This window comes from Crinia signifera, chromosome 9, assembly GCF_055691185.1.
Source record: "Crinia signifera chromosome 9, ASM5569118v1, whole genome shotgun sequence".
Taxonomy (NCBI): Eukaryota; Metazoa; Chordata; class Amphibia; order Anura; family Myobatrachidae; genus Crinia; species Crinia signifera.
Genome location: NC_139225.1, coordinates 49,456,411 through 49,469,931, shown reverse-complemented (window position 1 = coordinate 49,469,931; position 13,521 = coordinate 49,456,411). Strand labels below are relative to the sequence as shown.

At 41.9% G+C, this 13,521-nt stretch overlaps 1 protein-coding gene across 1 annotated transcript in view; it reads right to left on the bottom strand.

Annotated features, from left to right (window-relative positions):
* The window catches only part of LOC146035538 (gamma-aminobutyric acid receptor subunit beta-4-like), a 335,033-nt gene that overhangs the window by 30,070 nt on the left and 291,442 nt on the right, over positions 1-13,521 (bottom strand). The window contains exons 7-8 of the mRNA XM_083159044.1: positions 10,181-10,333; positions 9,752-10,008 (exon numbers count right to left, since the gene is read on the bottom strand). Of these exons, the coding sequence (XP_083015170.1) occupies positions 9,752-10,008; positions 10,181-10,333 (410 nt within the window). The remainder of the gene's footprint in view (positions 1-9,751; positions 10,009-10,180; positions 10,334-13,521) is intronic.

Genomic DNA, 13,521 nt, shown 5'->3' with positions numbered 1-13,521 from the left:
CATGGTTAAGTGGACAGTGGGTACAATCGCATTTTTCAGGCCACCGAGGATTCTTTTCCCCCCACAGCTGTAACCAGCACCAGGCTGAAAGAGTCGGGCCGGTACTAAAAAATCAGGACACCTGACAAATAGGGGCTGGTTCCCAAAATACGGGGGACAAAATGACTAGGGGTCCCCCTTATTTTAAGAACCAGCCCCAGGCCAAACCAGCCAGCAGGGTAATGTCATAGCCGGGGGACACTTATTATATAAGGTCCCGCGGCCAAAACATTACCCTGCTGACCAGTCAGCCTGGCCAGGGGCCCTGGGGGAGTGGGGACCCCCCCAATAAAGGGGTCCCCCCCTCCAGGACTTACCTGAACAGGCTGAAGCCTGGTGCTGTCCCCGGTGACCCTGTGCAAGGTCACCGGGATGATTTCAGTGTAAAAAAATAGAATAAAAACTATTGTGTTTTACTGTGGAACTATGAGTCCCAGCAAGCCTCCCCCGTAAGCTGGGACTTGGAGAACCACAAGTCCCATCCTGCGGGGCATTAAAGGGCCCGCTGGCACTTGTAGTTCCACAATAATAAAATTAGTCAAATAAACACACACTGACACACACTAAAAATAAAACTTTAATACATCCAAAGCCCATACATACTGATACTTACCTATCTTGTGCCCGTAGGTAGGTCTCTGGGTCTTGGTCCGGTGTCCTGCTCCTGGTCTATGTTGGCGTTCGGCTCCATGTTGACATCCAGGTCCATGTCGGCGGCGTCTGTGTCGGTGTCCGGTCCGGGTCCGAAGAAATCCATGGGGGACCTGTGGAAGGAAATCCAACTCACCCAGGTCCTCCTGCGAAGATCTGTCGTCTTGATCTGCCATAGTCCTGGTCTTCTGTCACATGCAGGAGACTCCAGCAGCTCCCTGCATCGGACTGATGAGAGGCGCAGAGATCTTTCCTCTTCCGTGCCTCTCCACTGAATGATTCTATTGGCCGCCTAGCGGCCAATCAGGAGCTGAGAAAGTCGGCTCTGTCAGACCTCAACTAAACCCTCCATCTACTCCCGCACCCCCGGCGCTGCACCTGCCGGCACCAGTGCTGATTCCTCTGCCGGCAGGCACCCGCTGTGGGCTCTGACCATGACCGAACTCTTTTCCACTGGCTCCATCACCATCCTGCCTGAGATTCAAGTGAGGTCTGCTGCTGCTACATTCATTTATTTTAATTAATTGGGACGCCAGCACCTTAAGTTACATTGTTTTACCATTAATTACATGCGATTTATGTATATTTTTGTAAATGACTTTATTATGTGTTTATAAAATATTTTGGATATTTCAATTGAACGGAGTCTTGTGCCATTATTGAAAAGGGGGACCTATATTACATTTAAATTTTAACTTTAATCAAAGGTATAAGTGCTAATGCTGTGACAGCTTTCCCATAGTTTTCATTTATTTCTTACAAGCTGGTCTGCTTGTTGTCACATGTGGCTTTTCTTGGCTAATATTATTTTTATTTAATATAGTACCAGAGGTATGGTGTGAATCACTACCTCCCTCCCTTTTCTTTAGACTAAAATAGGTCACATTTCTCTTAGCAGAATTTGATACACAAAAAACAAACTTCCACACACACATGTAGCCTACCCTATCTGCACACACGCCCATCCGCTCACTCTATACCTACACACACCCGCAGCCTAACCCTATCCATTCATACATCCATAGCCTAACCCTGTCCATACACACACACACACATACTCGCAGCCTAACCCTATCCATACATTTGTAATTTGATCTCTGCCCCAGGGAAGGGGCGTGATCTCATTAAAATAGGCATGGCCTCACCGAAAAAGACTACCTTACACCCCAGTTTTCGACAGACCTTTGCCACCACAGGAAGAACATTTTTTCACCATATTAAGCCTCATACTGCAATGCCCGTGAAACATTATGCCCTACAGTATAGCATCTACACACTGGGTGTCATGCTCATTGCCAGGGGTTTCATGGTATGGGTGTCTTCATTGCCAGGGCTTTCATGCTCTGGGACGGGTGTCATACTCACTGCCAGGGGTTTATAATGCTTGTAGCCAGTGGTAATGCTCGTTGCCAAGGGTGTGTATTGTTAAACATTTTTAAAAATCCAATAATTATTCTTACAGTGAAGTTTTACATTTCTGAATTAAAAAAAATAAATTAAAAAATGTACAAATCGCATGTCCCATTAAGGCTTCTTACACATGATCTGGCATTTCTGAAACCGGTTGTAACTCTTCCACTCAAATGCCAAAAAGCAATGAAATTATGATAATTAAGGCTGACACAATAATTAAGGCTTGCACAATACAGATATGGTAAGCCATCACAGCCTATGGGTAAGTGCAGATTCAGCACTCTCACAGAGTGAGATTGCTGTCACTCACCCAATGGTGGAGCTGCTAATTCACAGATTTGTGTGCTCATTGGAATACACACCGGGCAACGAGGGCAGTCAGATGACATCACTTCCGGGCATCTCGGGAACTCGATGGGAAGCCGGAAGATAGTGGAGACGCCTACAGCACATTACCCGGGTCCTGATAAATGGTCAGGTAAGCACACCTATGTTTTGTCACTTGCTGTTCTTGAAAAAAACGCCGCAGGCATTGAAACGTTGAACTGAACTGAGAATGTCTCCGTGTTGATTCTTTAAACAAGATCTGAGTGCCGCCATCTCTACCCAGTATCTATCGCCGCCCACCCCCTCCGGTGGGACCGCTTACAGAGGAAGGCACCAGGCAAATAAGAGACTATCCGGAGTGCCGGGGTTCACCCTTGCTGTGTATATGTATATGTATATATATATATATATATATAGTGTGTCGGGTCTGGCGGCACTCCGAGTCAGGTACAAGTTTTTGAGCAGTGAAACTTTTATTCAAAGGTGCCTGCTAAGGTTTTGAAGATCCATACATCTGTTCATTATTGCAGAGGCACGCAGCCAAGTACCAGTGTGGAGAGAGTGCCAGTCCGAATGCCATATATATATATGCCCGTGAGAGAAGATACAACTACTGGAAAAAGGCAAAGGCACTCGTAGGACTTTCAAAAACAACTCGTGTATTCACAGGAAGATGACCAACGTTTCGGGGTGCTTTCACCCCTTTGAAAGCACCCCGAAACGTTGGTCATCTTCCTGTGAATACACAAGTTGTTTTTGAAAGTCCTACGAGTGCCTTTGCCTTTTTTCCAGTAATATATATATATATATATATATATATATATATAACAGTTATAGAACAGTTCCTTGTCTAAGTGACAAAGTGAGTCGGCACTCGACGGTAATCAAACAAAAAGGTTTGTATTCAGTAAAGCAGATACATTACAAGGTGCTCCAGCAGTGTCATCAACGTTTCATGGCCCCAATGGCCATTTCATCAGGATGTGGGCTGCAGAGTGAAGTGTACAGGTGCCAGGACAATGTTCCACACTGTCACACTGTCCTGGCACCTGTACACATCCTTACAAAATGTCCAAAGCTTGATATTTAACCTATCTAAATGGCCACTCACATCATCTGAAGTGAGTGTACTGAATAGAGGTTTATCGTTTATTCCTACAGTTGAGCATATTAACTTTGAGTGGTAATATTCATCGTATTAGTAGGAACATGAGATTATGAGAACATTTTCAGGACTACACTGAAAGTAATGTTTCTACAGATAACATTGTTGCATCTTTCTCTAAACGTTATAATAAATCTGCATTTGACCCTATCAGTACCAATACATCTATTAAGACTTTTGTTAGATTGATGGATGAATCTGTGAATAAGTATACTAATGCCAATGTTGTACATCACAAGAATTTATCTAGATGTGAATTCCAGGCTCTGAAAAGTCTGAGCGATGACCGTAGTATCACTATCCGCCCCGCCGACAATGGGGGCCGGATAGTGATACAGGACATCGATCAATATCGCAAAGAGATTTATAGACAACTTAGCTGTGGGGATGCATATCAAAAACTTAATCATGACCCGACTGATAGATATCAACGGGAGCTATTTGGAGTGGTGGAGAGTGCGTTGAGAGAGGGATTGTTAGACCAGAAATGCACTGTGGCATTGAAGGTTATACATCCCACTGTTCCGCTCCTCTACACACTCCCTAAGCTTCTCAAGGATCGGGTAAACCCCCCTGGTCGACCGATTATATTGGCCAGGGGTGGTCTGTACCAACCTACTTCGCAGCTTTTGGACATGCTCTTTCAACCACATGTGTGTAGTCGTGATACATATCTTAAAGACACAACCAATTTTATCAACAGGTTCGAACAGGCTGGAGACATTCAGGCACACACTGTTATGTGTGTCATGGATGTCTCCAGTCTGTATACTTCTATTCCCCATGAACAAGGATTACAGCTCATGCATTTGTTTTTGAACAATATCTCTGGGACATTTGGATTTGATATACAATTGTTTATTACTTTATTGGATTTGGTCCTCAAAAGAAATTATTTCATCTTTGATGGAAATATGTACCTAAAGACCTCCAGATGTGCGATGGGGGCGGCGGTCGCCCCGGCATATGCCAATGTGTATATGGTTGAACTTGAACAACGTATTTTTTTTTCAAAATCCCTTCAGTCAGCACATCCAGTTGTTCTGTAGGTACATAGATGACCTGTTCATGTTGTGGAATGGGGGCAAGGAATTGTTTGAGATAATGATGGAGGAAATTAACAAGATGGATACTCCCATCAAATTCACATACAAATCAAGCAATACTAAAACTGATTTTTTGGATGTCAAAATCCTTTTGTCTAATTGCACCATTACCACAACAGTGTTCTCCAAACCCACAGATAGGAACACACTGTTGCAGGCGACCAGTCACCATCCGCCATCTTTGAAGAAGGGTTTACCCTATTCTCAGATGGTGAGGGTGGCCCGCATCAACAGTGATTGGAGTAAACTATCTGCTGAATTGGACACAGTGGTTGAAAAATTTCATGAAAGGGGCTATGCCCTGAATTAACTCCTTCAGTCTAAACAAAGGGCATTGTGTCTCAATAGGAAGGATCTTTTGTGCCCTAGTAAGAAACAAAAGACATCCAAGATTTTCCCCATGGTCTTTAATTTCGACACTTCTAGTGGGGTCTTACCGGTGGCTTCCAGGACCTTGTGGTCAGTGGTCGCCACCTCAAATGCTTTAAAGACCTTTGAACTGCTATAAAACAGGTCGTAATTTGAGTGACTTTTTAGTCCACTCTGATATTTCTGGGTTTAACCAAACACCCTCGAGTCTAGTCAGGTCCAAAAAACCTGGATGTTATCGGTGTCCAAAATGTGTCACCTGTGGGTATCTGATCCAGGGTAATAAATTTAAACATCCGCATTTGTCCACAGAATATAAGATCAGACACGTTCTTACAGGTGAAACGAAGTTTGTGGTTTACATTATTATCTGTTTATGTGGCTTTTATTACGTGGGGATGACTAGCCGTAAATTCAAAGAGCGTATGGCAGCCCATCGTTCTTCGATTAAGGCTGCGCTGGAGGGCAAAAAGGTAGAACAGCCAGTAGCCGTTCATTTTAGGGAACACAATCACCCGCTGTGCTCATTAAAATATCAGATGATTGACCACGTCCCCGCCTCTATTCGTGGGGGGACAGGGTTAAAAAGTTATTGAGTCTTGAGGCATCCTGGATCTTCAAACTGGACACTGTTGCCCCTAAAGGACTGAACAAGCGCATTATGTGGAATGCGCTTGTATGATAGTCTATACATAGGGCTTTCTACATATCTAGTGCCTTGTATTTCTTGTCGATTTTAAATTGGTATATTAGGGTCTGTGATGAATATTCCTAGAAAGAATGTTTTCTTGCAATGTGTACTTGTATAAAACTGTGTCACGCATTCTCTTGTCATTTATATGTATCGGTATGTGCTATTGTATTAATGTATATGATATGACATCAACTTGCTGAATTTATGTCTGTCTGTATATGTGTATGTTTTTTACTGTTTGTTGTTTGTTACAGACAAAGCCATAACCTCCATCCCTGCACTTCTGTGCTCCGGTACTTAGGTTTTCAGATTTAATCCCCATGGAGACTCTATTGCCGGGCACTAGACGCTGCTATGTGAACTTTCAGTTCTGAGAGCGTCTGGGAGGTGTGCAGGCGTCTCCAGGGAGACGGGAGTCGCGCACTGGTGAGGTGTCCCGCAGGTGATTACGGACTCATTCTGTACACCTGTGCCATTGATGCCGGAAGATGGGGAGGAGCATGAGCTGAATCTCTTTTAAAAGGTGAGCACTGTTTTCATGGTATTTTGTTTGCACATGTCCTCCTGAATACGGGGCACACTGCCCCGAAACGTAGAGGTAATAAAGCTTTGTTGAATCCAGTTGCTGCAGTGCCGTGCTGATTTTCCTACCTGCTAAGGTTTTGAAGATCCATACATCTGTTCATTATTGCAGAGGCACGCAGCCAAGTACCGGTGTGGAGAGAGTGCCAGTCCGAACGCCGTATATATATATATATATATATATATATATATATATATATATATATATATATATATATATATATATATATATATATATATAAAAAGAACAGTTCCTTGTCTAAGTGGCAAAGTGAGTCGGCACTCAACGGTAATCAAACAAAAAGATTTGTATTCAGTAAAGCAGATACATTACAAGGTGCTCCAGCAGTGTCATCAACGTTTCATGGCTCCAACGGCCATTTCGTCAGGATTTGGGCTGCAGAGTGAAGTGTACAGGTGCCAGGAAAATGTGCCACACTGTCACACTGTCCTGGCACCTGTACACATCCTGATGAAATGGCCGTTGGGGCCATGAAACGTTGATGATACTGCTGGAGCACCTTGTAATGTGTCTGCTTTACTGAATACAAACCTTTTTGTTTGATGACCATTGAGTGCCGACTCACTTTGTCACTTAGACAAGGAACTGTTCTTTATCTACTATTTCGGTAGGGCACCACGGGAGCTGTCTGGATCCTCCAGAGTGCCAAAGTATTGTGTGTGTATATATATATATATATATATAACAGGAAGGCGATGTGGCACTCCAGAGAATTTGCAAATAATCACTTTAATAAAGCAAGATACATGGTGTATCTTGCTTTATTAAAGTGATTATTTGCAAATTCTCTGGAGTGCCACATCGCCTTCCTGTTATCTACTTCCCTGTTGGAGGCATTTGAGTGATCTTTTACATCTAGGAGGCTGTGCCGGACCCTGCTTTGGTATATATATATATATATATATAGAACAGACTCTTGTTTCGCGCCACTTATTTAGTGATAACTGTGTTTGGGCTGCCGGACTTACAAGGACCCATGTTGGATGGGGACAAGGAGAATGTGGATAGCAATTGTAAGTTGGCACCCCTTATTTAGACCTTTAGTGATTGGGTCTGTATAGCCTTTTGACAAATTTCAGAACAATAAAAGTAAAGTGCAAAGTTCATACAAATTTATTAAAATGTCTATTGTTCCACATAACAGTGGTGATTGTTTAAGACCATAAAAAGTTCAGTGGTATAATTCACAACAGCAAATAGACGACCCTATCTATGCACCGAAATGGCCGTCGAGGAGACGTGTAATGTATCAAGTTGTTTAAGCATTGTATCAGCCTGATGGGTGTCCATTTATGCTCCAGATGATTGTGAGCTTGGATCTATTAAAACCTGCATTAATTTATCTGGTGGATTGGATCTTTGACTGGTGCTGTCAGTTCTGTTACCCCTTGGGGATCATACACAGGACTTTAACCTATATCCCTCCATGACCTGGCACGGTCCCTCTATTAACAGTCAGCGTGTGCGTTTGCTCTATGGACTATATATATATATATATATATATATATATATATATATATATATATATATATATATATATATATATATATATATATATATATATATATATATATATATATATATATATATATATATATATATATATATATATATATATATGGCAGTACAGATGGTGTAATGGTTAGAATTACTGCCTCACAGCGCTGAGGTCATGGGTTTGATTCCCACCATGGCTCTAACTGTGCAGAGTTTGTACTTGTACTTGTGTAGGTTTACTCCGGTTTCTTCCCACAATCCAAAAATATACTGGTATGGTAATTATCTCCCAACAAATTAACCCTAGAATGTCTGTGTGTGCGTATACATGCGCTGCAGAATATGTGTGCGCTATATAATAAATAAATAAATTATTTATATATATATATATATAAATAGTGCAAGCCTGCACTTTAAAAAAATAATTAAATAAGTTACTGGTGATACCTATGGACCTGGAACCACGGTACGTAGCAAATTGACTATAAATATACTTATTAAAAAATAATGTCAATGTATATAAGTAAAAATTAAATACATTTATTTGTACAATAAAAAGAAATTAAAAACAGACAATTCGTTGAAAAAATTCCTATCCTAAAAAAGATAATTCTCTAAGACTAAAAAGAGTAAAATAAATATATTCAAGGTGCAAAAAATAAAGTGCTTATCTTTAGATGAGGCAGGAGGGATAAATGTACTAACGCGTTTCGTCCTTCTGACTTTATCAAGGTATAATCCCTTGATAAAGTCAGAAGGACGAAACACGTTGGAGCATTTAGCCCTCCTGCCTTATCTAAAGATAAGCACTTTATTTATTGTACAAATATATTTACTAGTTGTTGTTCGTTTACCTCCCATCGCAGATACCAACTGAACTCTTTATACCTGTCTATGAACTGGGGAAAAGATCCTGACACGTACATCTGCTGCGGTGTGCATTTCCAATGCAATAACTCCACCTTGTAACAAGTTCTGAATGCAAAATCATAGCACAAAATGTTTCAGCTATGGTCTCTCTCACCTTAAATTTGTGCTGGCTTCTGAGGAAGGTGGAACACATCCAGACTGGTTGTAAAAATTTACTAGTGTTGGGAGACTTTTTTGGTTTTAAGGGCTGCGGATGACACAGGCCGGAAAGATCACCTTTCCTCTTGCATTAACAAATTAATCTATTAATATATTTTTCTCACAAAGGTGATCAATTTGTGTAATATAACAGTACAAACCACTAGGTGGCGATGTTCACCAATTTATTTACTTTTTTATGCACAATCACAAAAGTCACATATTCAATATCTCTTGAATATATAATGATTCGCTCCCCCTGATACTTCCCCCATGTCTGATATGTTCCAATTAGACGGGCAGAGAGGAAGGAAAAGGGAAGGAGATCGTTCAGGAAAGAGATACTGCTACATGCAAATCTTCAGCTAATTGCTGGTACGCACATATATATATATTCTAAGAAGGATTGTTGTAACACCGATTGTCTTAGAACACTGAAGGCGCAGAAGCCATACCACTTTTTACACACACACACATATATATATATATATATATATATATATATATATATATATATATATATATATATATATTAATATCCAGTACCAGATCTTGCATTGAATTGTATGTCATTTTTTTTAATATTCGCGCATTAATTGTCAATGCAAAACCATCTGTTGTACATGACACTTTAAAAAAATGTCAGAATTCCACCGGGAACCCACACCTCCGACTGACTTGAACAGCATTACATCCAGCCACCTGAGTGAAATATCTCCCCTTCCCTGTTGCATGCATACAGAATCCAGAACCACTGAACCCTCGGTGATTTACTAGTTATAATAATCATATTTTATGTTCCAGTCATAACCACTAACCTGTTCTCTTACTCTCCTTTCCTCATAGCGATGACGTTCGTTATTTGATTTGCTTGTTCTCTCATTCAGCTTTTTCTGCTGTTGAGGGCCCCGGCCAAAGAATACATAGTTAACAAAGGCATATTCCAGGAGAGCCAGGAACACAAACACGAAGCATCCCATAAGATAAACATCAATAGCTTTAACATAAGGAATTTTAGGTAATGTCTCTCTCAGGTGGGTGTTTATAGTTGTCATAGTAAGTACAGTAGTCACTCCTGAAATATAAAAGAATTAACATGTAATTCATCTTCCTAAGACAAATTCTCTCTATAAAAAGTCCTGTGACTCAAAGTACACTGTTTTCTACTGTTTAACAAAACAAAATTGTATTATGCATTGTTTGCACATTATTTTCATATGTCGACTATGTTTCTTTACTGTACATACCCAATGCAACTCTAGCTGCAGATGCATCATAGTTAATCCAGAAGGAAACCCATGACAGGATAGTGATCAACACGGATGGCATGTATGTCTGAAGTATAAAATATCCAATGTTTCTCTTGATTCGGAAACTCAATGACAGGCGGGGGTAGGACCCTGAAAAATATCACAGGATAAAGAACTTAGGATAGTATGGAGTTAAGACAATAGTATCAATGTTATTACATCTGTTACATATTTCCTGGGTACATCGTAGGGTGATTCTTCTTTGATTCTCAAAGTCTCATTTATCAACGAGTGATCAAAATCATTGCAAATGATAAAATGCATTGCATATGATAAATGGTGCTCCAGCCAATCAGCTCCTATATGTCTTTGAAAAAATGACAGATGGGAGCTGATTGGCTGTAGCAGTATTGATCATACACAGCAAGTTTTATTTGGCATGAGTTTTATCGCTCGATGATAAATTATAAAATTTGCGTCACAGTACTGAGGTCATGGGTTCAATTCCGACCATGGCCCTAACTGTGCAGAGTTTGTATATTCCACCAGTACTTGCATCGGTTTCCTCCGGGTTCTCCCACAACTAAAAAATATACTGGTAGGTTAATTTGCTCCCAACAAATTAACCCTAGAATGTCTGTGTGTGCGTGTACATGTGGTAGGGAATATGAGGGGAACATACTTCCCCTCAGTGCCAGTGTATGGTCTTTTTTTTCTAATATTTCCCTTATTCTGGAAAATCTTTCCCTACTTATTAACACCCTTGACATATCTGAAAGTTTTCACTGATATGCCGCAAATTCATATTAAGATCTTTTGTCTGCCTTCAAAATCTTTGTTTCTATCTTAGTCATCTCAGTCCGTCAGTCTGCTCTCACCTGGCTCAACTCTTTAATCTTTCCCTATCCTCTGGGATCTTCCCTTCCTCCTTCAAACACGCTCTTGTCTCCCCTATTCTCAAAAAAAAAAAAAATCTGGACCCCAACTCTCCATCCCTTTTGCCTCCAAGCTCCTAGAACGTCTGATCTATAATCGTCTCCTAAGCCACCTTACTACTAACTCCATTCTAGACCCCCTCCAATTCGGGTTCCGCCCTTTACATTCCACTGAAACTGCCCTGACCAAAGTCACTAACGATCTACTATCAGCTAAATCCAAAGGCCTCTTCTCTATCCTCATCCAGCTTGATCTGTCGGCTGCCTTTAACACTGATGACCACCCTCTCCTGCTCAACACCCTCCGCTCCTTTGGCATCACTGGCACGGTCTTCTGGCTCACCTCATACCTCTTTGATCGTTCCTTCTCCGTCTCCACTCCGAGCTCCTCCTCTCCTACTACCCCGCAGCCAGTCGGTGTTCCCCAAGGGTCAGTCCTTGGCCCTCTCCTCTTCTCCCTCTACACCACCTCTCTGGGCACCCTCATCAGCTCCTATGGTTTTCATTACCACCTTTATGCTGATGATACCCTAATCTATCTCTCCTCCCCCGACCTATCCCAATCACTCCTGTCCAAGGTCTCCGAATGCCTCACGGCCATCTCAGCCTGGATGACATGGCTAAAACTGAACTTCTAATCTTCCATCCCCCGAACATCCCCTCTTCTCCCAATATCTCCATCAGCATTGGTGAAACCAAGATCACCTCCACCGACCAAACGCGCTGCCTCGGTGTCATCATTGACTCCTCCCTCTCTTTCACCCCCCACATTCGTGCTCTCTCACAGTCTTGCCGCTTTCACCTACGCAACATCTCACGCATCAGACCATTCCTCTCAACTGACGCGACCAAAATTCTCATTCACTCTCTTGTCATCTCCTGTCTTGACTACCTTCTCTCTGGGCTACCTCTCACCCGCCTCGCACCTCTCCAATCCATTCTTAACGCTGCTGCTAGGCTCATCTTCCTCTCCCGCCACTCTACCCCCACCTCCCCCCTCTGTCTATCTCTTCACTGGCTCCCCATTCCTTTCCAAGTTCTCTTTAAACGCCTCACCACCACCTATAAGGCTCTCTCCTCCTCCACCGCTCCTTACTTCTCTTTACTGATCTCTATCCACACTCCCTCCCGACCTCTTCGCTCCATCGCTGACCGCCGACTGACCTCTCACCTAATCACCTTCTCCCACTCACTGGCTCCCCATTCCTTTCCAAGTTCTCTTTAAACGCCTCACCACCACCTATAAGGCTCTCTCCTCCTCCACCGCTCCTTACTTCTCTTTACTGATCTCTATCCACACTCCCTCCCGACCTCTTCGCTCCATCGCTGACCGCCGACTGACCTCTCACCTAATCACCTTCTCCCACTCCCGTGTCCAAGACTTCTCTCGCGTTGTCCCCCTGCACTGGAAGAACCTCCTGCCACCCATCAGGCTTTCTGATTCCCTTACCTCCTTCAAGCGCTCCCTCAAAACCCACTTTTTTCGACTAGCCTATCCCTCCTCCTAACCTTTTTTGATCCTCCTATCCTGCCTCCGTTTACATCCGTTCCTACTTATCCTATTGTTTTTCGTTCGTCCACCCACCTCCTTTTAGTATGTTAACTCTTATGAGTAGGGCTCTCCTTCCTCACGTACTCACCCTACCTCTTTACCTCACCTGTGCTCCTGTCCTGTTCTTCCCTTCCTCTACTTCATCTTCAGTCTCCTCGACAATTTTGACACCTACTTCTGAACTGATGCTGATTTTAGTTCTACCAGCTATACCCCTATTTATGCTGTATTTTATCAACACACCCTGTACGTTACCTTGTAATTTGTTTTTTGTTTGCTATGTACGGCGCTGCGGACACTTTGTGGCGCCTTATAAATAAACATACTACTACTATCTTACCCAAACTCTTAAACCAACCCTTACCCTAAAGGAGCAGACTAGATGGGCCAAATGGTTGTTATCTGCTGCCAAATTCTGTACTTTTTATACCTGTCAAATGCTTTATAAACTGGCACTATAATTACAGGTGGTTCAGAATAATGCTAAACAATACCTAACAAGAGCAAAATGTCAATACACATTCTTCTCTTACTTGATAGCCCAAAATACTGCCGCTTTCTGCAACACTGATACTTATTCTATTGAACCCTGCTGATGCAGCTGTGTTTATGTACCCTGTACTTGGACTATATTGTATTCAACTTTCACTGTTTTGCTTACAGTCTTCGTTCATGTATTGTGTACTTATCCCTTTAGTGTCATTAAAATAAATGATAATTACAATAAATACATAAAGAATATGTGTATTAAAAATATTTAAATATAAGTCAATTACCACAAAAAATTGAAAATGCGGAATAATCAACAATAAAAATATCTAAGTTAGCAAAACATTCAGACAAACCAGATG